Source organism: Danio rerio, chromosome 10, assembly GCF_052040795.2.
Source record: "Danio rerio strain M-AB ecotype USA chromosome 10, GRCz13ab, whole genome shotgun sequence".
Classification (NCBI taxonomy): Eukaryota; Metazoa; Chordata; class Actinopteri; order Cypriniformes; family Danionidae; genus Danio; species Danio rerio.
Genome location: NC_141030.1, coordinates 24,456,494 through 24,481,492, shown reverse-complemented (window position 1 = coordinate 24,481,492; position 24,999 = coordinate 24,456,494). Strand labels below are relative to the sequence as shown.

At 37.4% G+C, this 24,999-nt stretch overlaps 1 protein-coding gene and 1 long non-coding RNA gene across 5 annotated transcripts in view; one reads left to right on the top strand and one right to left on the bottom strand.

Annotated features, from left to right (window-relative positions):
* Positions 1-15,874, top strand: part of pcdh1a (protocadherin 1a) — a 139,627-nt gene extending 123,753 nt beyond the window's left edge. Inside the window, 1 exon segment of the mRNA NM_001443902.1 lies at positions 12,305-15,874. Coding sequence (NP_001430831.1) covers positions 12,305-12,678 — 374 coding nt within the window. The 3' untranslated portion in view covers positions 12,679-15,874.
* LOC147835053 (uncharacterized) overlaps positions 1-24,999 on the bottom strand; it is a 55,553-nt gene that overhangs the window by 20,543 nt on the left and 10,011 nt on the right. Inside the window, exons 1-2 of one of the 4 annotated variants that reach the window (XR_015501085.1) lie at positions 6,286-6,427; positions 3,292-3,447 (exon numbers count right to left, since the gene is read on the bottom strand). This is a non-coding gene — a long non-coding RNA (uncharacterized LOC147835053). Of the gene's footprint in view, positions 1-1,143; positions 3,448-6,285; positions 6,428-20,878; positions 21,388-21,467; positions 21,584-24,999 lie in introns of those variants that run through there. The other 3 variants (XR_015501087.1, XR_015501084.1, XR_015501086.1) reach the window with 3 other exon arrangements.

Sequence of the window (24,999 nt, the reverse complement as noted above, 5' to 3'; positions counted from 1 at the left end):
TTCATTCCGTATTTATTTTGGTAACACTATAACTACGATATGAATCATTTATTAAGCATTAGCAAATAATGAATTCTTTATTTGTTAAGCATTAACTCTACATTAATTGACGTTAAGCAGTTTTTAAATACAAATAAAAATGCTTTATTCTTGACTTATACCAACGCAATCTCATGGCAATTCATAACTTTTTGATTAAGTAACTAATTTGTATGAATTCGTACAATCTAATTCGTACAATTTAGTATGATTTGTTCATTACCCAATGACAGTTGGGGTTAGGGGTGGGGTTGGGTACCATGCCTCCTTTTTAAAATTTGTACGAATTAGCCACTAAACTGACAAAATGTAAAATACTTACATTTCCTCGTGAGATAGGGCTGCCTATACCCACATTTATAATGTGCTCAATGTTTGCATTTTTAAAACTTTGTTACTTATTAATTGTTCATTACTTAATTTTGCATTGCATCATTTACAAACCAGTTATTATTAGAATAGTTTGTGCTAATTTAAGATCATTCAGATAGCATAAGTAAATGATTATTAAACTATTCAAATTAACATTTACATCTAATTATTCAGGCATGTATTAATAGTTAATTTGTATGTTAATAAATGCTTTATTAAGTCAACCCCATTCAGTTTTGTGGCCTAATCCAAAGTGAGGACTATTTATGCTTTATAAATCCCTTATAAATGACAATTAAAGGCTCAGTTAGGTAACACTTTATAATAACTGCATTTTTTGAGCATTAGCAAATAAGCAATTCCTTATCTGTTAAGCATTAACTCTACATTAACAATTTATAACTGCAGATACAAATGCTTTATTCTTGACTTACAAGCACATTTATAATGTGCTTAAAGATTGTATTTTGTAATGTTTTTGTGATGTTTTTTTCATTATTAAATTAAGTATTACATTATTTACAAGCCAGTTATTTAATCATTCAGAATGCATAAGTAAATGATTATTAAACTATTGAAAATAACATTTGCATCTTATTATTCAGGCATCTACTAATAATTAATTTGTATGTTAATGAATCCTTTATTAAGTCAACTCCATCTAGTTTTGTGACCTAATATACAGAGTACTATTTATGCTTTATAAATTTCTAATAACTGACAATTAAAGGCTCAGATATATTTCAAACAGGAAAAGAGAGAGAGAAAATAAACGACTTTATTCATTTCTATTCATTTGAAGATACACAATTGAAACTGTATCAAATGAAAAATAAATCTTTGCAATCTTATAACTAAAATAAAATTACTGTACAGTTTAAACATCGCTAAATGGCATTGAAATGTTATATCATAATATTGTTAAATTATTATATTGTTGTGGTTTTATCCAATTTTATGTCGTAGTTTGACACTCCTGTTATTCAGCAATGTTTAAACTTTACAGTAATTTTACTCTTTAGATGAGATTGCAAAAGTGTAGTGTTCATTTCAAAGGGATTTGTAAAGCCTAAATAGTCCTCACTTTAGATTAGGTCACAAACTTGGATGAAGTTAAGTTAAGTTAACAAAGCATTTATTAACATACAAATTAACTATCAGTATATGTCTGTTAATTTGATAAATCTATTAATCATTTACTACACATTTTGAATGATCCTAAAAACCTCTAACCACTCATAAATACAAATTATTTTTGAATAATGTGATACTTCATTTAGTAATGAAAAATTTATCAGTAACAAAGTATGAAAGTACAAATATTAAGCACATTATAAATGTGCTTATAAGTCAAGAATAGAGCGTTTGTATCTGCAGTTATAAACTGCTTACTAATGTCTGTTAAGGTGAAGATAATGCTTAACCAGTTATGAGTTTACTATTCGCTAATGCTTAATAGATGACTCATAGTGTGTAGTTATTTTAAAGCATTACCAAAAAGGTATCAAATGAGAAATAAATATTTGCAATCGTATGTAAAATAAAATTACTGTACAGTTTAAACTTCGCCAAGTAACTTTGAAATGTTGTATCATAATCCATTGTTAAATTATTATATTGTTGTGGTTTTATCCAATTTTATTTATTGTACTTATTTCTGAATATATTTTGACACTCCTGTTAATTGGCAATGTTTAAAGTAGGTAGCACGTTCGCTTAATAGCAAGAAGGTTGCTAGTTCAAACCTCGGCTGGGTCAGTTGTTGTTTTTGTATGGAGTGTCCCCGTGTTCGGGTGCTCCGGTTTCCCTCACAAGTCCAAAGACATGCAGTGTAGGTGAACTGGGTAGGCTTAATTGTCAGTTGTGTATGTGTGAATGAGTGTGTATGGATGTTTCCCAGTGATGGGTTACAGCTGGAAGGACATATGCTGGATAAGTTGGCGGTTCATTCCACTGTGGTGACCCCAGATTAATAAAGGGACTAAGCCAAAAAGAATTAATAAAATGAATAAATGAATTGCAAACATGTATTGTTCAAGAAACTGAATTTTTTATTGTCTTTTAATATGGATTTATAAAGCATAAATAGTCTTCATTTTAGATTAGGTCACAAAACTACAGGAAGTTGACTTAAAGCATTTCTTAACATACAAATGAACTATTAGTGTATGCCTGAATAAAAAGATTTAAATGTTGATTTGAATAGTTCAGTAACCATTTACTCATGCATTCTGAATGATCCTAAATATCGCACCAACTGTTCTTAAATAACTGTTATTCAAATAATGCAATATGTAATTAAGTAATGAACAATTAATATGTAACGAAGTATGAAACCATAATTATTAAGCACATTAGTAATAAGTCATGAATACAGAATTTATAGCTGTATTTAGAAAATGCTTACTAAAGTCTATTAATGTAGAGTTAATGCTTAACAGATAATGAATTCACTATTTGCTAATGCTTTATAGTCAATTCATAGTGAGTAGTTGTTAGTCTTACTGTGACGAATAACATTTGAATTTCAGAAGAATAGGTAGGTAGAGAGTGTGATTCGGGAAAAAAAAAACATATCACAGAGACAGAGAGAGGGCAATAGGCTGAGGGTATGTTAGAAAGTGTGCACGCCGGATCAAACAGGAGGTGTTCTGTGAAATCTCAGGAAGAGCAACATGCCTATTTCCCCTCCCCACTACCCCTCGGCTGGAGATCAGACAGAGAGGAAACCTGCCACAGATTCAGGAGACCAGTCATCCCACTGGTTCCCTGATGCAAGAACACTGCAAACTCACCCTTACATGTGCCTTAAATTGAAGGACGGGCAAGTTTTGCATACTAAGGTGGTCACGGCAAAGCACCCTGTAGCGAGCAGTTTACCTTTTTGTGCTCTTTCATCTTTCCTTTTTTCTGATTTTCCTTTTGGTCTCTTCCAGGTTGTGTGCTGTGATTAAGGCTGTAAACCTGGATGGTTTCGAGCTTTTGTTGCATAGAGAGAACACCAAAGTGTAGTCCAGACCTCATGCACAATGCCAACTGCAGTAAACAACAAAGCATACACACACACACACACACACACACAGACACACACACACACCTGTTAGGACTTTATAAATGGAAAAGGCTACTTTATGTTGTGTCCATGTGATCCTGAAGTAGCAAGGACTTTTATATCAGTAAGTTGATGTACTTCTAACTGAAATGAAATATTGAGTAAGATCATAGCAAGCTATAGTCATGCCAATGTCTTCAGCTTCTGATTAATGCATATAGTATACATATGCAAACATTTCACAATTTCTTAAAAAAATTGGCAACAAAACAACAACAAAATCTGTATTATGAATGCCAGATTGGTGTTGTTACTTTGTAATGAAACACTACATGCCTGTGCACATAAATTATATGCATGTGTGTGGCGTTTCACATTAATTGCATACATTTCACTGAAGTTTTCAGATTAAATGCAACACTAGGGGCACAAAAACTCTAACAACTTTTATGCCTTTCCATGCAAAAATGTATTACATGCATATTATTAGACACTCATCTTCATGTGGTACCTTTTAATACTATGTCAGCACCCTTATTTATTAGTCAGTGTACTGATTGGGGTGTTTTAGGAGCTGTATCAATTGCAACATTTTTCTTTTTATCGATATGCGCCTTAACAAAAATTCGGAAGCATGAAATATGAATCATGTGACTCAAATCATCAAACATAATGATAAACGAGAGACGTTTTTAAAAAAAGAATAACGTAAACGTTTTTTTGTAAATGTAATAACAAAAAAAATGAACAAGCTAGATAGGAAAATCTAGTAAACATTTAGCATTGTTTAATGGTTAAAACCTTGCTGGTATATGAAACAGTCAAATCCTTTATCTATAATGTACTTTTAAAAATGTAGTAAAGTTAATATGAAATTTATTAGTTTTGTTGTTTATAAATACCAGTTTTTATGATGTTTACGATCAGGATATTGATAGATTGTATGGCTTGTTCCATATGCAAACAAGTATTTGCATCTAAAAAAGGTGTGAACCGAATGGCCTACAGGGACTCTAGAGTTGTGACCCAACTAAACCATTTGGGTACTTTGGTACTTTGGGTTAAGTTACTTGAAGACGACAGGTTATCATTGATGCTGCGGAACTGTCACTGTCTTCAATAAAGTCTTCTCCCCGTAAGAACTTTGGTCAGCTTACTTTCATTTATGTATTAGAGTCATCTAATACATTGGCAAGCCACCCAAGAACAATTAAGCCAAATATAGCAAAATCTAGCAATGTTCTCTTGTCCGCTCATTGTATCCCAATGTGTAGTAAACCAAGCTCATCACTGTCTTTATCAGTGCCTGAATTCGTGCACACACCCTACTGACAGATACCCTTGGGAGCTAGGGTACTGATTGAGACACAGCCTAAACTAATGCATTTTAACATGAGCATCACACAAAGTACAGTTGAAGTCAGAATTATGCTCTAACCAACAGGCAACATTATATAGGCCTACAGTACATGTCATATAGGAAATTGAGGGGAAAAAGTAATTTAGGGGTGCAAATAATTCTGACTTCAAGTATATATATACAGTTGAAGTCATAATTATTAGCCCTCCTGAATTATTAGACCGCTTGTTTCTTTTTTCCCAATTTTCTGTTTAACGGAGAGAAGATTTTTTCAACACATTTCAAAACATAATGGTTTTAATAACTCATTTCTAATAACTGATTTATTTTATCTTTGCCATGATGACTGAAAATAATATTTTACTAGATATTTTTCAAGACACCTCTATACAGCTTAAAGTGACATTTAAAGGCTTAACTGGGTTAATTAGGTTAACTAGGCAGGTTAGGGAAATTAGGCAAGTTATTGTATAACAATTTTTTGTTCTGTAGACAATCGAGAAAAAATATAGCTCAAAGGTGCTAATAATTTTGTCCCTAAAACGGTGTTTAAAAAATTAAAAACTCCTTTTATTCTAGCCAAAATTAAACAAACAATACTTTTCTCTAAAGAAAAAAATATTATCAGACATACTGTGAAAATTTCCTTGCTCTGTTAAACATCATTTGGAAATTATTTAAAAAAGAAGAAAAAAAATTAAAGAGGGCTAATAATTCTGACTTCAACTGTATGTCCATATGCATGGCATATAGAGATAAACTTGCTTGGTAGCTCTCCTAGTAGAACTTTGCACTTCAACAGAAAAGCTCTAAACGGTGCAAAAACAAGGTAAAATTGCATAGTTACCTCTTTTACAATTTGTTTTACCGTTTTTGTCTTTCTTAACTGCTGTACATACATGCACCAAGCTAAAACATAGCCACAGTCACAGTGATCTGTTCCTAAGAATACCTAAGATTTCTAAGATCTGTTTCTTAAAAACACCTTTCAGTGCCAATTTAGTTTTAAAACAGCAACAAAATATGCAAAAACCAACAAATGATAATTTTTGCAAAAAAAAATTAAATAAAAAATGATCACATATAATTATTGAGCCAGGAATGTATTTATCTCTGCCAATGTATCTTTGCTTTCATCAAGCCATTTTGGATGAAGAGAAAGCTATTAAGTTATTTTGATGAAAGAGCCTGAAAATGTCCTTTAATAATGTGTGCTGATCAATCAAACACAAACAAGAACATGCTCACATCTAAATCCATGCTTTCATTTCCAGTTTTCAGCTCAAACAACTGTGTAAATGATCAGCATTCATGAACTAGTGAATGGCAACTAATCTATCATTTCTCTAATGGCTAATACATGTGAAAAATGCTTTCACACCTGCCTACATAGACCAACAAGAACATCACGCAAACACACACACACACACACACATACATTTCTACCAGTCCAACACCTCACCTTTCAAACACCATCTGTAGCACACATCTCTCTTGCACAAACACGTGCGCACACTCTTTCTTCCCAAACGCACAGCGTCATCTAACACACATGCTTCCGATCCTACGCATATCCTCACACACACACAGGTTGTGCCTGTATCGCACAGACTCAATTATACCACACACTTTTTTTCTCCCACACACTCCTCCCTCACACACACACACTAGCACACACACACAAACAAGACTGCAGGACTCTAATGTGTTTGTTCCAGAGAGGCGAGTTGATCTATTCCGCTTGGTGAGATATAAAGCCTCTTTCCTCCTCCAGTAAACGCCCTCTTTTACACTATTCCAGACCTCTTTGATGTATTGACCATGTCGGCTCCTGCTTATTGGGAGTTTTTTTTTTTTTTTTAAGCCTACGTTTTGCGTGCCACACTTACGTTGGTGGGGTCAGTGTGGTGTTTTCGTGCGGAGAGAACTGTCAGTTATGTTGTGCCCGTGGAGCCTTACAGAGCTCTTTTTAATGAGTGCATTAAAGCTGCATGGATGTTCAAGGCCAGTGGAGGTACGTCCCCTGGGCCCAAGAGTCTGCCTCAGGGCTGCCATCTGTAGATCTCTCGCACATTTAAGGGTCTCCACTGCTTTTCTCTTCATTTTCTCTGTCTCGGGAAGATTAAGTAGTTTGGAACTGTGGTGAGGATCGAAAATGGAAAGAACTGTGTCTTGGCAGGCACTGTGTGCAGATTACAGGTTCTCAGAGATCTGAAATAAATTAGATCCAAAATATTGTATAAAAATCTGAATCTTCTTAAGCATCTGGGATAAGGGTGTCACGATCCTCCAAATCCTCGATTCGATTACATTTTCGATTCTAAAGTCACGATTCGATTCGATTTCCAATTATGAATAATTAATTAATTAATTAATAACAAATTAATTATTTGTAGCCTACCGTTTAAACTACCTGACCTGCATGGTCTTTGTTTTACCCATAAACAAATCATACAGTAAATGAATAAAGGCAAGATACACACATAATTACCACCTGTCAATCACTTTTTCTGCATGACTCGTGAATAGGCAGTGATCTGTGTCGTTATAACGGCGTCGGTAAAAAAGACGCACAACCAACAGGAACCAGCCAACAGTATCTGAGGTGTTCGCTAAAATGACTAAGTACTTGTGTGAAATTAAAAGATAAAAGCAGTCTACTGACCCGCTGACTGCCTTGACCCGCTGTCTCGAGCGCATGACAATGTGTGTGCGTCTGTGTCTGTGTGTGAATGAGTGTGTGTGTGGTCACGTGTTGTGCGTTTTCAGCGGTAGTGAGGAAGGAGGGCTGCTCAGAAATGCTACACGCCAGTGTGGATGTGGATCGTTGTCGTTCTAAAATGCCATTTAAAAACAAAGACATATTAGTGTAAACAGGGCCTGAGTGTGTTTTTTTTGCGAGCGGATTTGCAACGGGTGCGGGGCGGAGGATCGCGATGCGCCCATCGTCTATCATCCCAACCATAATACGTACATAGCAGAGCTTGCAAACTGTGTTTTTTTTTTGTCGACAACACGAACGTTGTCAACATAACTAACTGGAAATCCAAAATGCTTCCACACCGGCAACTTCATTGAAAGAGGAGAGGATTTAAGCTCTGTCGACGGATCTCCTGCGTCTGCAGTTTAACAAGCACTTTAACAAGCGTGTTTTTTTACCGCTTGGCAAGCCAAGCTGACGTGACATGGGGGCGTGGCAGCATCGACGATTGTATTTTTTGATTCGATAATCGAAGTTGAGCATAAATTTCGATCGATTTCGATTAAAAATCGAAATTGTGACACCCTTTATGTGGGATTAGGATATACTGTATATATGATGTTTTATTAACAATCAGTACGTTTACATGGACACCGATAATGCGATTTTAATACCATTAAGACAAATCCATCATTAGCCAACTAAGGTCACAAGTTCTGTCACTACAAACAAAGTTCATTGATTTGGTATTTCCTAAATACATTGTTCCAACGAAATAATTTGGTTACTGGTGTCCATGTAAATGTAGTCAGGGATCGAAAGGAGCACAAACCGTCACATTACAGTAAGGCATTATTTTACTAACATGAACTGTGCATGACCAACACTTATTAATTGTAGTAAATGTCAGTTGTATTATTTACTAATGCATTATTAAAAGCCAGTGTTGTGCTTGTTAACATTGCTATTAGTAAAATTAATATTTTTAACATATATTTTCATAAATGTTAACAAAGATGAATAAGTGTACTGTAGTAAATGTATTGTTCATGTTAGTAAAAAGGTTAACTACTAATAACTAATGCAATCTTTTTTTTTTTTTTGTAATCTGTTACCTTGTTGACCTTAACTAGGGTGCAACAAGGTTTACAGCGTTGTGCAACTTGGGATTAGAGTAGGCATGTGGGCTGCAATTAATTTCATTAGTGTTTGATGAAAATGGAAATCTGTCACTCAAACAAGCTGCTGAAAAATAGGTTATACACATGTAATGCACTTGCCTTAGACTTAAGCATTCACTTATTCAAAATTAGAAACATATTAATAACTGAACTGATAGGCAGCATAGGACCAATAAATGCAAACTCATTATTATTTAGAGAATTCTTAAAGTAAAACTGAATTAACTAGGTCAGATTTGAGTTGATGTTAAATGATGGTTGTTCGTTTACAAGGCAACTGGTTGCATTGAGCTAATTTTGTACACAAATTATAAAAAATTAAGAAACAACTAACACACATATGTTCTGAGGACAAATTAAATATGGTGTCTACTCCATTATATTATTAATACTGGCAGCTAGCTCTCTGCAACTCTTACATGGTCGCCCACTGAAGATAAGCTGTAGCTGGATGGGAGACCACATGGGAAAGCCAGTTTGCTGCCAGAAGTGGTGTTAGTGGGGCCAGCAGGGAGCGCTCAACCTGTGGGCTGTGTGGGTATAGTATAGTATAGTATAGTATAGTATAGTATAGTATAGTATAGTATAGTATAGTATAGTAGCATACTGCTCAGTGAGTAAAAAAAAGAGTGAGTTTTTCGGATGAGAGTCGGAGTCTCGTTAAAAATCCCAGGATGTTCTTCAAAAAGAGTAGGGGTATAACTCCAGCCATCATGGTCTCCTAACCACCCCCATATTATAATTGGCTTGATAATTATATATAATGTGCGGTCTGGCGCAATATGGCTGTCGTTGCGTCATCCAGGTGGATGCTGCACACTGGTGGTGGATGAGTGGATGTGTAAACTGAGACTTTGAATGTCCAGAAAAGTGGTTCATAAATGTAAGGAATTATTAATTAATTATTATTATTAAATAAAACATTAATGTGAAAAATTTTATAAAAACTGATATTTTTGGTGGATTTCAAAACATTGGTGTTGCCTTGGTCTTGATTACAACATTATTAAACTGTTAACAATTACATGTTTTTTTTTTTTTTTTAAGTTATCAAAGTTAATACATATCCATGTCATTCAGAACATTTATTGCAAAAAATAAATACAGGTATGATGCATATTATGACACAAAGCAAAGCAATATAAAGATAGCGATTTTATACAAAAAGTTTAATAGTGACTTTTAGACACACTTTTTTAGCACATAAAGTTAAAGTCAGAATTATTAGCCCCCCTGAATTATGAGCCCTCCTGTTAATTTTTTCCCCCAATTTCTGTTTAACGGAAAGAACATTTTTCCAACACATTTCTAAACATAATAGTTTTGCTAACTCATTTCTAATAACTGATTTATTTTATCTTTGCCATGATGACACTAAATAATATTTTACTAGATATTTTTTCACGACACTTCTATACAGCTAAAAAGGGACATTTAAAGGCTTAACTAGGTCAATTAGGTTAACTAGGCAGGTTAGGGTAATTAGACAAGTTATTTTTATAATGATGGTTTGTCCTGTAGAAAAAAATATAGCTTAAAGGGGCTAATAATATTGACCTTAAAAATGTTTTTAAAAAATAAAAACTGCTTTTATTCGAGCTGAAATAAAACAAATAAGACTTTCTCTAGAAGAAAAATATATATAAATTATCAGACATACTGTGAAAATTCCCTTGCCCTGTTAAACAAAAATTAGGAACTATTTAAAAAAGATAAAAAAGGGGGGTTAATAAATCTGAATTCAACTGTACATATGTGCACTTATATATATATATATATATATATATATATATATATATATATATATATATATATATATATATATATATATATATATATATATATATATATATTTATAGCAGAATATTCACTCATTTAAAAATGGCTTTATTCTGTATTAAAACAGCACATTTTAATTACAGTGTGTTTACCTAACAAAGCTCAGGTATTTATATTAATACCATAATAAGTTTTTATTCATTAAAAATGATAAGATAAAAATGTATGTGGATCTTGAACTTTATATTGGCATATTCTGTAAACATTTCAAACAGCTTCAGATAATTATTTAGTAAGTAGTTTCACAGTTATTTGTGCTTACAATTTCTCTCTCTAAAACATTACTTTAACTCTTTTTATTTAAACATGACTCTGTCTCTGTATTATAATATTGGCTGGATTTGTTTTTATTAGCCCTGTAATAATTTGCCATTCTGAATATTGGGTAGATTTGCCTTAATTTAACAATTTTGAGACGTATATTAGGAGATGTTACATGTCTATAATAAGTCCAAGCAAAGAATATCTTTGTCTTTTTCTTCATCTCTTCTTAATTAAGTTCAAGCAAAGATATTTTTGCTCCTCCAACATTTTATTAATTGGCCTTTTCACAGTCTATGAGCATCTTCATGTAGTAAGTCCAATTTAAGTCTCACAGTTGTATTTGATTCACTCTGATTAATTCTATAAAAATACTGTTTTGCACCATCTGCTTCACGCTACAAATTCAGTTGTGCTGCAGCTGAACAAGAAGTTCTTTCCGCATCTGTGGAAAAATGCACATGCAAGAATCATTCCGATTCCTGACCCCGTTGAAAACCCTCACAAACGTCATGAAATCATTTTGCTATTTTTCCAAGACTCTACTGTCTACCTACACCAATAAAAATTCAGAATATGTCTCATGAATGAAAAGAGCACGACCTCATGCACATCTCCAGCATGCCCTCGTGGGCTCATGACTGAGGTTGAGAACCTCAATGTGAATGAATATGAGTGAGGAACATGATACACAGAGTGGAACGGCTCCTGAGAAAGAGCACATGTGGTTGGTGGATAACAGGGTGTGTATGTGTATGCGTGTGTGTTAATGTATCTCTCTGTGTGGCTTCGTTGGAATGAGGTCACTGGGTCTCGGCCCTATTTAATTAATTAGGGAACAGTGGAATGGAAAATGGATAGCAATCAGAGGCTCACTAATTTCAGACCTGCCAATCAATAAGCCGTAGCGCTGGATTCTCCTTCAGGGGCTGTAGTGGGTCTCATTTTGTGTTGAATGTAGGATACCAAATGCCTGTATGTGCATAAATATTCAAGATATGTATTTTAAGGGTCTCAAGAGGCACAAATGCAGTGAAAAAAATGTGAAGCACACAATTTTGCCACTAAACCTCCAATTTGTGAATGGCCACACAGAGATTTAAAGCAACCGTCAATCCACGCTCTGAAAAAGACACACACACATTTCAGTCACCCTCACAGTCACATCACTTGAAGGAAATCAAACCAGGAGAATCTGACCCACAGTAGCCACTGAAGAAATCCCAGTATGCAGTGCATAACAACAGCAGTGTGCATAGCAACAACTGTCTCTCACATAGCAACCACACCACAGTGCATAGCAACCACTGGCAGCTCTTTGTGTATTCCCTGTTAGTTGCTTGCATTTGACGCTAGGTGAACTGCAGTGTCTTTGTGACTCACCCGGTGGAGATGAAGTGGAGCGTATCAAAACAAGTTTTGATTTGCTGTTGTTTAATATCATAAACTGTCATCATTAAAGAGTGCTTTTTTTTCTTGTGTGTGTCTTCCTCTCACAGATATTCGTTCGTTGCCTGATGTTGCCATGACGGGGAACTGCAGTCAGGAGTGCAGCGAGCTGGGTCACTCAGACGCTTGTTGGATGCCCGGTCAGCCTTCGCCTGTTCGCAAGACCCGCAACCCCCCTAAACTGTCCACGTTTGTGCCTTATCAGGAGAGGGGGAGCCTGGGACGCCTGGCCAATGGGAGTGTGAGGCTGGGAGGAGATGAGAACAGGCCACGCCTCCCACCTTCCCGTAGTGCCTACTCCAGTAGTGAGCACGCCCCCAGTGACCACGCCCCACTGGAGGAGGTGCCTCTGAGTGTGACATCAGAGTTCCCGCCTACCAGCCCCCCCTCCAATCACGCCTCGAAAAGAGAGATTTACCTGTGAGATAACCACGCCCACCATCTTTGATTGACGCACATCAGAAGTTTCAGAGACACGGTGCGCAAACGCGAACATCGAATCTGCGACAGGATAAAATATCAATCGAATAGTGGAAAACACACTATTGTCATCAAAGTAGATTTATTTATTTATTTTATTTATTTATTCATACCTTCATCTATTTATTATCACTTTTAACATGTCGTTTCTTTTAAACTTTTGTACCGTTTTTGCATACCGTCATCCGACTAACCGACTTTTAGCTTCGCTAGCCTACAGAATGTCCATGGGTTCTTTTACTAGACTACCAAGTGCTGTAGTGAGCAGGAGATACTGCTGTAAAGGGTCTTGAGCCACATAGAGTGTCTAACACTCTTAACTTGATCCTGTCCTCAGAGGAGAGCAGTCTTTATACGTGTAAAACGCTGTAAATACATTTGTATGGTGTATATATGAATATATCTCTCCGGCTTGAGTTTAAAAAAATAAATAAAGGTCAAAAGTTACATCTAAATCAGCCTGAACACCTTAAGTGTGTGTCGGTGCCACTGCTTTAGAGGGTCTGAGCGTTTGTTATGGGATTGTGATGTCCTGGCGGTGCTCTGTGACCCTTGCCGTGCCCGTCTAGAATTTAGATCCGTATGCGCGCTGTATAGTTTGTGTGTAGGTGTGCATTTAGTGAGGGTGGGTTTTAACAGCGATTAACTCGCTTTGACAGACCTTAACATATGCCGGTGAGCGCGTCAGGGGACCTACCGTCACGAAAAGTAACACATGTGGCTCCTGGCACATTAACACACTTTTCAACAGATGAGAATGTGCGCTCATACTTTTGTGTCATGCGGCAGAACTTGTGTTTTTTGGCACTGTGAATCTCTCCTGAACTCCCACGGTGTAGTGCAAAAGCTACCTGGCACTGGCAAAGACGCCTACGGCTCACACAGCACAGCCTCAGCAAGGAGGAGACCACCTGCCTCCCCTCAAATTATCAGTTCCGTTAACTTGATGGTGTGTTAAGTCCACAGACGCGCCTCGTATCCATTCCATTTTGGCCACAGTCATAATCACGGTCTTGTTTTTGGTTGTTTACATGGTTTCAAATGAACTCTTCGTGTCCTATTTAGACTTTGTTTGAAGAACAAATGTATTAATGCCTTAAAAACAGTTGTATATAACAATCACAATGGACAAATTAGACTGATAATCCTGTCTTGTCTTTGGCATGTCAATTGTGCATGTTTTTTTTCCACACAATCAAAAAAAAATGGCAAACAGTTACATCACCACATTTTGGCAATTTTTTTCGCATTTAATGTCCTGTCCTCCATCGATTGGGTATTTCTTCTTTTTTTCGTTGACACTGTGCTGACTATCTAACTTGCTCTAAAGCTGTGTCTCCCTCCATGTTTGAGAGAATCTCTGGGGGACCATTTTGACTATCTAGTGTGCTCAAGGACCATAAATCTGATGGACATTATCATTATTATTGCATCACGGTGCATTGCCTCAATATCTCTACTCTTTTTTCCCCGCACCTGCTGCAGCACGGTACCCGTGTGTCTGCAGGGGGGTCGACGAGGTGTACAGCAATGGGCATTTCCTTAATTAGAGTGAGTAATGAGTGTGGTGCAGTTGACATATGTGAACACTCCAGCCCCCACCCAAAGGAAGCACAGATCCCCAATCCGAACGCAATTGTTGAGTCGCGTTTTTCACTGCACTTACCTCATCGCGACTGCCTTCAGCACCTCTCGCCGAATAATTACGTATGGAAATGACTGGACGTAGCCATGATTAAATAAGGCGAATGATTATCCCACCCTAAGGAAAGAAAGCACATTATGCTGTTTTCAAAGCCATTTAGTGACTCTGATTGGGGGGCGGGGGGAGGGGGTATCCAGCAAGAGTCATGATCCGGCGTAATTAGCCCAGCTCGCTTTCCCTCTTCTCCGCTGCAAGCGCGCTCTTCTTCCCAGGCGAACGTGTGAGATCGCTGACCTGGACTTAACACGGCTAAAAGATAGAGATGACCACAAAAGTCTACCACCACTTACAGGCTTTCATCTATTCAAACTCGGAGTGAAGCAGGCTTTGACCTTCCTCCACTCCGATGCCAGCCTGAGTCAGATAGTCTGAATTGCAGGTTTAGACTCTTCTGGCTTCATCGAGGCTGTTTTAGTGCTAGTAATTCTAAGGCTAGACTCCTCGAGTCCTTCCTGAGGACGGACGGAGGAATGTCCACTTCTCGTGGTTGTTTTTTAAACTGGTGTTTAGATGTGTGCTCTTTCGCTGTTAGATGTCTGGATGTGACGAGACGACCATAACGAACGAGGGAGTCTTTTTCTTCGTCCTTAGAGCGAGACTTTTCTTCATAGAGTAACGGAAAAAAACTGGTGTTTGTGGTAAACATCTCTTCAAAAGTGTTCTGTACATAGCTCTCCACATCCTCCCCCCCGTGCGTGGTGTCAAGCAGGCGACGCGTTGAGCATGAATTCCAAAGATAATTGGTAGAAACCGTTTACTGTTCTTGCTGAAATGTTAGTGCCGGTTCAGAAACCTTTTCTTGAGAACAAAAGCGACGTTCACTGCACAAAACTCATCTTCACCGATCACCCCAAACTGAAGACAGCTGCCTTGAAAGTATGTCTTTTGCAGGAGAGTTCAAAACTTGTTATCCTTAATTGTTGGTTATATTTATATAGGACTAAAAATGCTTGTGATGATCTGTTTTTGTACAGTTTTATGTACATGCAAGTGAAGCTTTTTAAATCTTACAACAAAAGCCGATGGCATATAAAAATCGTAAAGTGTTTATTGAGATATGTGCACATCTTGCCTTGGATGGATCGATCTTTTTTGCAGAGTCAGTGTGAATGTGGCCGTCGTATGCCTGCACCGTAGTCATTCACTGGCTCCTGTCACAGAGGGCTTTATCAGATTTTATGTTTATTGTGAACAGTGGGTTGTCCGATCCGACTTGTTTGTTTGATTCCCATGTGTTTCGTTTCGTTCTGTTTCCGCATGTTAAAAACAACCCCCTTGTAATAAGTCCTTGCAAAGTTTGTAATAAAACGAGTGAGAAAAAGAACAAAAAACAAAGAAATACATTTGCTTGGTGAGTCATTGTTTAAGAATGAATCTAGGGACTGTGATTTCTCCATAGAGCGTTTTCATTAATAAAGCAAATTGATCTGACAAAGATGTAAGACTCTTTTTTTTTTTCTTCGTCTCCCCTCTCAAATTCTGCGTCTCTTTGCCTGTGTAAACAGAGAGCTAAAGGTTACGCTTTCGCCAGACTGACAGAAACTTAATAGAACAGAATACCGAATGTGAGATCTAGCTCTCACTTCACAAAAGCTGCCCATCAATATTAATGATCAAAAAAACGCAAGACCCTGAGTTTTCTCAAACCTAATTCTCTCCTCTACAAGGAGTTAAACCGTTACACCCAAGACCTCCGAGTACTCGACAGCACAATAAAGACAAAGCCGTAAAGATGATAACGCTCAGATGAAAGACAATAAATCAATCCGGCTTTCATTTGGTGCGCTGTCTTTATAGATATGCCACCACGTAATTCGCGCACCTCTGAAATGATAGCTTTCACAGATAAAAATAAATGGATGTGAGCCAATGCTCATAAACAAGTTAGAAAAGAATACATGATGGAAAGTGAGGTAAATACTCAAAGTATGAGAGTAAATAGACAAGTATGAGAAATGTAAGTCACACGGTGGAGCTTTCAGAAGGCCAAACTGCCACCCGATGGTCCTCAGAAGAACTACAACTCCCTCTTTGAAAAAAGCCAACACAGAGGAGAAGGATTAGCGTTTAATACCTGATACTCAACAGTTAGGATTAATGAATCAGATAGCCTTCCTTTCTGCTGGTGTTCTTCAGCTTCTTGTTGACATCACCTACAGCATGCACACGTTCCCGAGGACGTCGGATGAAACGAGCGGAGCCGCATGAATAATAATTGAGATCAGGATGATAGTGGACCACATATAGAAGCACATTTCGCAGATATGGATGCTCGTAGCGGCTTATTTAACTGAGGCTGCGATGGGAGGACCCACTGAGTTTTTTTCATTAATCTCCTTCTAATGGATAGGTTTTCGCTTCGCCTCGCACTCTGCAGGCTGAGCTTTAAAAAGGAGCCGTTTCGCTGGTGTTTTGTTTACGTGCGGCTGGGGCATTTGTTTCTTGTTGCAGAGGGAGCCTCGGCTCAGGCAGAGAGGGTCTTTCTTCAAGATGAAACTACCCCCTCGGCTACTGCCTACTGTTGATCCGCTGTTGCCATAGAAACCTGGCCCCTCTCTCTTTTCTGTTGCTCATGCTCTCCCTCACCCACGCTCGTTTCGCTCTCGCTCGCTTCGTTAAGCGCGGTGCTGCTGGCAATTAGAAGCAAAGCCAGCGGCGGGGACGGCTGCCTCTCAAATGTACTCTCCAATTAAACACTGTCAAATAGCGGCGTATCTCAAACCGCCGCCTCCCGCCGTCCCCTCCTATCACACGACACATTTGTGCCTCTGTAAAGAAGGATAGTTTGAATCATGCCAAAATAAACAGGCGCAGAGATCAATGCGCGAACGGATTCCATCCATTTCCGCCAGCATCCATAATGATGCTGAAGGCGGTGCGTTGTGTTTTTCCCATAGTCACAAGGCGCTAAAAACTTGATTATTCTTTCATTCAGCAGAAGATGCGTGTAGCTGCAAGCCTTAAAAAGGTTTTCTCCACAGTATTGATTGCACATTTTTCAGGAAAGTGAGGTGTTTTACAGATCGTGGGCACTTAAGACTCATAGAAAATTGCTGGACTAAAGCCCTCTCATATTCAGCTATTTGTACTGCTGTCCTACATATCGACTCTCATACACTATAGACGTAATTTGTGCATTAAAATCAATGGCGCAATTTAAACAGCATCATCATTAAAAAGGTTTACGTGCTAAGTCAATAAGCACAGCGAGGATGCTTTAGAAACCGCAGGCGCAGGCAATGTGGTACATCAAAAAAACCCATTTTGCGTCAGTTTTCATGCAGCGTTCTATGGACGCCTTTCTTGTCAATAAAGCGTCTCTTTGTCTCATTTAACACCCGATTAGGTCCCACATGAACTCAATCTTCCAATCATCTATGATCCCGAAACAGCCTAGAGCCATCCATCAGCCTTGACAAACACAGCGACCGAACGTTGCACCTCACGCTAGTGCCTTCTCACCCGTTCACTGGGCCTTCCACAGTCGCTTAGGCCTCAGGAGGCTTCTCCTGTATGTTCAAGTGGAAAATCACTTTTTGAATAACTACTTGTCCCTCTCCCACACTCGTTCACTGCCTTGTCTGTGGCATTCTGCTTGATAAAAATGGCCAATAGCTCATGACTGGCAGAGAAAGAAAGAGAGTTATAGGGTACTATAAGAGTTCACATTTGTGGACTATACTCCAACAGGAACTAATATTTAAAGACATGTTTTATTGACCCGCGCTGTTTGTGTTTGTCGGCTCGTTAAAGGGGGTGGTTCAGAGTATTTTTAAGGCTTAGTTTTGTTTATGAGGTCCAAAGCATTGTGTGCTCATGCTTAATTTGTAGAAAATCAAGTTGTTTTTTCATATATCTTACTTTAATTATACAGCTACTCAGCTATGATTAAAAACAACTGTCATATTTCCTAGTTCCTCTGTAAGCTTTCTCTCAAGAGGCTCTGATTGGGCAGATAATATGATGTGTTGCTATTCTTGCGGATCAGCTTCATGTCACCAGGAAGCATCTCTGCAATAACAGAGCATCTGGCCACGCCCCTTTGCTGCAAGCGGTGTATGCTCGTAGCCTAAAGGGTTTATGACATCATTAACACAGATGTATTTTTTGTAGTCCCCAAACTTCATTCGCTATAGGCTTCGCTAAGCTAACTCTGTAAAAGCCATTAGGTGCGTTTGACTTCAGATCAGATCAATCAGAGTATGTCTTAAAGGGGTGCATGCTGGTTAGAAATTTTGTCTGGATTGACGCTGCACAAATGCCACGTGACTGTCACATGTGGCATCAAAGTACTGCAACTGCTCTGAGATTAGATGACTGATTCAGCTGATGCAGCATCTGAAGCGCGACTGCTGGAGCTGCGATGACAACACTGATATTACACGATTGGCCGAGTTCACTACATGACAACAACCACGTGTGTTTCGAGTTTATTATTGGACACATTCCGATTCACAAATTTCAAAACAAACTATTAATTTTTAATACCTTCTCTATCGTGTATATATCATATACAAATATAGTCCTCATTTTTTGGTGTAATAATCTGGTTATAAAGGCTAGGTTGTTTGCACAGGTTGATTTTCAACCTTTTTTATACAGACTTTTTACGACACTCAGCTTCATGAACTAAATTATATATTTTAGTAAATAACCTGAATATTAACTCAATTAAGTCTTAAAGACTTATAAAACAATAAAATTATTATCATCATTGATCCTGCCATTCTAAAGGTTTCTTAACAAATTCAGTTAAAGAACTATTTTATTAAATAATTATAAAATTATATATATATATATATATATATATATATATATATATATATATATATATATATATATATATATATATATATATATATATATATATATATATATATTCATATAATTTTTTTATTATTTATTTTTTTTTTTCTGTCTAGCCGTTTATGAACAAGTTTTAAAAGTGACATTGATGTATCCGCTCTTTCTGGGAAACTTCAACTTAAAGTGTAGCTCACTTATTTTAGAGTTAAAGCGCTTTTTTAAAAATGCTTTCATTATCCAAAATAATCTTAAACATTGTTTAAGACTTAATCAAAACACCTTGTTTGGGGTTTTACATTAATATATATTGGAAAGTTTTCTATCTATAAATGTAAATAAATGTAAACCCCTTTTTAGCATATTCAAACAAGAAGAAGCCTAAAAGGGGATGTTTAAACTGTTTAAAATTTGTTCTCATTGCTTTGTATTTAATAGGCCTGTACGTTTGTTTATATTACCCTCTCATTTCCTCTTTTTTCTCTCATGCATTGGTCCCACTTTATATTAAGTGTCCTTAACTACTATGTACTTACATCAGAAAATAAATACAATGTACTTACTGTGTTTATAATGTATTTGAGAACACTTGCGGTGCTCTTGAGTTTTGATAGGGGTTGGGTTATGGACAGGTTTGGTGGCATGGGTAGGTTTAAGGGTGGGTTAAGGTGTGGGGATGGTCAACAGTGTATTTACAAATGTAATTACAAAAGTTTATTACAGATGTAATTACATACATGTATTTATTCAAGCATAAGTACACAGTAAATACATGTATTTACACAATAAGTACATTGTAACAAACTATTAGTTCCTATGTAAGTACATATTAGTTAAGGCCACTTAATATAAAGTGGGACCCATGCGTTTATTATATATTTAATTAATAATTCCCTTATTTAAAAAAAAAAAAAAAATTAAATAAATATTTTGTTGTTATAAATAGAAGGACAAAAAAAGATGATGACGCCATGTTATCTGTCATAACGACTGCCGCAACTTTGAGCCCCGTGTTTGGCTGTCCAGCTTGACGGCACCGTTTTCAACTCCACCCCTGCCTGCGCTCGGCTAATCTCGTTGATCACCGGCTGCCGCCATTGTTCAAGTCAAATGATCTTAATGTCTCTCTTTGCTTTGAACTTTGAGCGTATTACAATCAGAGATGTTGTTTATGTTCACACAGCTACATTACACATCAACTAAACTTTAAAATATGATAGCATAGTGGACCACCCCTTTAAAAACGGATTATTGAAATGGGAAAGTCATAGCGGAGATCTAGAGAGAAGTCACTCAGTACTTCCCTGCCCACCCGCTGAGCACCGACACACACCTTGAGACTCGTTTGAATTCATCTTCTAATCCTGGAAACATGACACTTTAACATTAATCTAATTTACTGCAAGTCTCTGCCCAAATGGAATTAAAAACAGCTTTTCAAGCCACTGGCGTACATAGATTCAACAATGTCTGAGTCACCTGCGTGTGTGCATTTATACCTGAGGAATATTTATATTCTGTAGCTCAAGGTTTTAGATTTTATGTGTGTACAGGAAAAAAACAGGTTTGTGTAGAAAGTCACAAATGCCTTAAACTAAAATTACACTTAATTACACTCACGGCACTCTGCGAGCTTCACACAAAAGGCACTATTTATTAAGCAGCGTTTTCTACCTGAAATGAACTTTTCCATTAAGAATATTTTTCTTTTTACATTTGTGAAGGCAATTTTAGGATTAACGTGATAATTGCATCTGGGTGGTCTTTTATCTCAGATACTTATGTTTACGTCAAATCAGCAATTACGTCAATCAGTTAACCAATAACAGGAAACTGTTAAAGCTCGTTACAGGTTATATGACTGCAATATGATAAATATGACAGAAATATTACCTTCATTTGCTCTTGGTAGTTAGATAATAATTATTCATGTTGATTAATAGAGTACGTATATGAAAAAAATATTTGGGTATTTTTCCAAGATGTGTCAAATACTGACCTCTCATTTATGATGATAAGATTCAGTAAAGTGACAAAGCTTCAGCATTAAACTTTTCCAATCCAGTTGTTGAGTGTGACATCATGCAAAGTGGCTTCTGGGTCCAATCGCTCTATCCAAAACAGGCTTATTCTCAAAACGTAGTCCTGTGGAGGTATGTATGGCTGCATTTAATTTTTAAAGCGAACGCTACGGGGTGGTATGACCCGTTCCTTTTGGCGCTTACCTCCTTGTGGAAAGCTTTCCCGATGCAACCAGTTTGTCCAGTTCGCTTTTTGTGTACGTTGGTGAACTTGAGAAACAGAGAGGTGTTGACCACGACAACCATAACCGGGTTCGAGTCTGGGAAAGAGTGGTTTCAGAAATCAGGTGAGACAAAAACAGAATCCAAAAAATAAAATGGACAAGTGAATAACAGGGTGAAAATGTGGTAAAATCCGAAAATGTAGTAAAAGTCAGACGAGGGCTTTTCTTTTTCTGGACGGCTTTTGTAAATTGTTGGTTGGGTTTAGGGAAGTAAGCGGGTGAGCGGGTCAATTGGTAAAATCGGTTGGGTTTAGGGAAGGAGGAGGGTGGGTCAGTCGATTGGCCGATCTCCCAGGCAATCACTCAGTCATTCAGACAGATGGTCGGTCGACAGCGGCCTCTGGTGGGTTTATGCGAGAACAGCATGGGCGCAAACATCACTCGCGAGAGACATTTGAGATGCGAAAAAGCACACACAACAAAAACTGCTAATATGACCTCCCGGGAGGTATTTTGCGGCCTCCAGAAACGTCCACGAGACTACGTTTTCAGAAAGAGCCTGGGCTGGCTCTATCAAACTGTATGGTACAACATTCATTCATTTAATCATTTTCGGCTTAGAATCTGGGGTCACCACAGCGGAATGAACCGCCAACTTATCCAGCATACGTTTTACGCAGCGGATGCCCTTCCAGCTACAACCCATCCCGTGAGAAATATCCATACACACTCATTCACACACATACACTATGGACAATTTAGCCTACCCAATTCACCTGTACCACATGTATTTGGACTTTGGGGAAAACCGTAGCACCTGGAGGAAACACTAGCAAACGCGGGGAGAACATGCAAACTCCACACAGAAATGCCAACTGACCAAGCCAAGGCTCGAACCAGCAACCTTCTTGCTGTGAGGTGACAGCACTACCTACTGCGCCACAGAGTCTCCCTGTATAGCACAACAAATAGTAATAATAAACGTTAACAAAGTGATGTAATACTTTCAAAAATCATGATCGCAATATATACATGTCTAATATCCAATGGCCAGAAAGCAGTTTTTTTTTTTTTTAATTCTTAAAATATTGGTGTCTGTGATGCAGCAAGTCCAGTGACTGTTTTGTACACCATGATTTTATATACAATTCACTTTAATGTGTAATATGACTAAAAAGTGGTCATAAACGAATATTTTCTCAATTCAAATGAGTAGAGGCTTGGACCCGGAAGCAGTATTCCATACTGTACGTCATCACTTAACATTCATAATTCTCATGCAATCATGCATTCATAAGCTCAACAGTAACACAGTTCGTATTGGTGCAATAAAACAATGCATGTTGCGACAACTATACAAATAAGTAAATAATAATAAGGATAAATAATGTAATTATGCAGGGGTATTTTTTTGTGAATATTCATTTTGCCACAGGCACCTTTCAAATGCCAACCCTGTACACTTTGTTACTGTACCAAGTGTCACTACAAAGTGAATCTATGAAGGAATACACATAGACTGTAGTGGAATAGACAAAGTTTTTTTATTTATTCAGTATTTAAATATATATTGCAACAGCTTTTGAAATACACAGCATTACAACAATTATTCCTTAAATGCACAGTGACAGTGTAACATTCAATTCAATTTAATTCCTCTTTATTTCTATAGTGCTTTTACAATGTAGATTGTCAGTCCAGTTTTCAGAGTTGAAGTTCACTTTAGTTCAGTTCAGCGTAGTTTTATTTTCATTGCTGAAAGTCCAAACACTGAAGAGCAAATCCATTGACGCACAGCTCCACAATGCCCAAACCAAGCATCGAGGTAACATTTTACTTGAAGGTAATTTTCAAGAGACTGTCATGATATTATTATAAACATGACATGACACAGACTATGAAGTATGACAGACTATGCTTTTGACATCTGTCAATAAGAGTCATTTAGTTAGCATAAACAAATACATTACATCCTGTCTTTGATTGTACTATGACAACTTGACATCACCTAGACAACATAACTTGTCATAAATCTGTCATAAACATAAGTGTCAAGAGGAGATTATTAAGGTGTCATAAAGGTTTTTTGATAATCTTTTTTTGGTGAAAAAGTTAATTTGTCTTAAAGATTCTCGTTAAAAAAAAGTGTTAATATTCTGTCAAATAATTCATTAGTTTTTTTTTTTTTTTTTTTTTGCTTAGTCCCTTTGTTTATCAGGGGTCACCACAACGGAATGAACCGTCAACTTATCCAGCAAATGTTTTACACAGTGGATGTCCTTCCAACTGCAACCCATCTCTGGCAAACACCCATTCACTCTCATTCAAACACATACACTATGGACAATTTAGCTTATTAAATTCACCAGTAGCAAATGTCTTTGGACTGTGGGGGAAGCCAGAGCACCTGGAGGAAACCCACAAGAACACAGAGTAAACAGGCAAACTCCCCACAGAAATGCCAACTGCCCAGCCGAGTCTCAAACCAGCAACCCTTTTGCAGTGAGGCAACAGCGCTACCTGCTGCACCACCCCACCGACCTGTCAAATAATGTTATTAATAATTATCGATAAATAATTAATAACAGTGTCATTAATATTTAATGGCATTTAATGACTAATTCAATTTGTACCACTGTAATTGGGGTGATGCTTATATGAGACTCAAAGCATGTTAATAATGACCTCATTACAAAATTATGTTCATGACAGGTTTATGACAAGTTAAGTTTTGTGGTAATGTCAAGTTGTCACAACAAAGACGCTGTGAGGTTATTATATATTTGGTTGATATCTATTTAGATATCTATTTACATATTCTTAAACAAAGAGCTGGTTTGTGCTTTAATATGGATGAGACTGGGTAGTGCTTATGTATTTTTCTCTAAGAGTTTCATCTGGCTTTGTGGAATGACTCAAAAAGATAATACCAGCTGTGAGAAATAGTTATGGTAGTTTTGGTATCTGGGTCTGTATCATAATTTGTGCTAAATTCTGTGCTTGTCTTCATTCATTCATATTGATAGAATTTCACACAAGTTTTTGGTAGAAACCGGCAGCTAGCTTTCTGCAACTCTCACATGGTCGCCCAGGGCTGCACCTGGTCAGTACCTGGATGGGAGACTACATGGGAAAGCCAGGTTGCTGTTGTAAGCGTTGTTAGTAAGACCAGCAGGGGGGTGCTCAACTTGCGGCCTGTGTGGGTCCTAATGCCCCAGTATATTGATGGGGACTCTTTATTGCTCAGTGAGCATCGTCTTTCCGATGACCGTTAAACCAAGGTCCTGACTTTATGTGGTAATTAAAAATCCCGGGATGTCCTTCAAAAAAAGAGTAGACGTTTAACCCCAGCATCCTTTCCAAATTTGCCCACTGGCCTCTGTCCATCATGACTTCCTAACCACCCCCTTATCATAATTGGCCTTATCACTCTGTCTCCTCTCCACCAATCAGCTGGTGTATGGTCACCCCCCAAAAAATGCGTAAAGTGCTTTGAGTGTCCAGAAAATTGC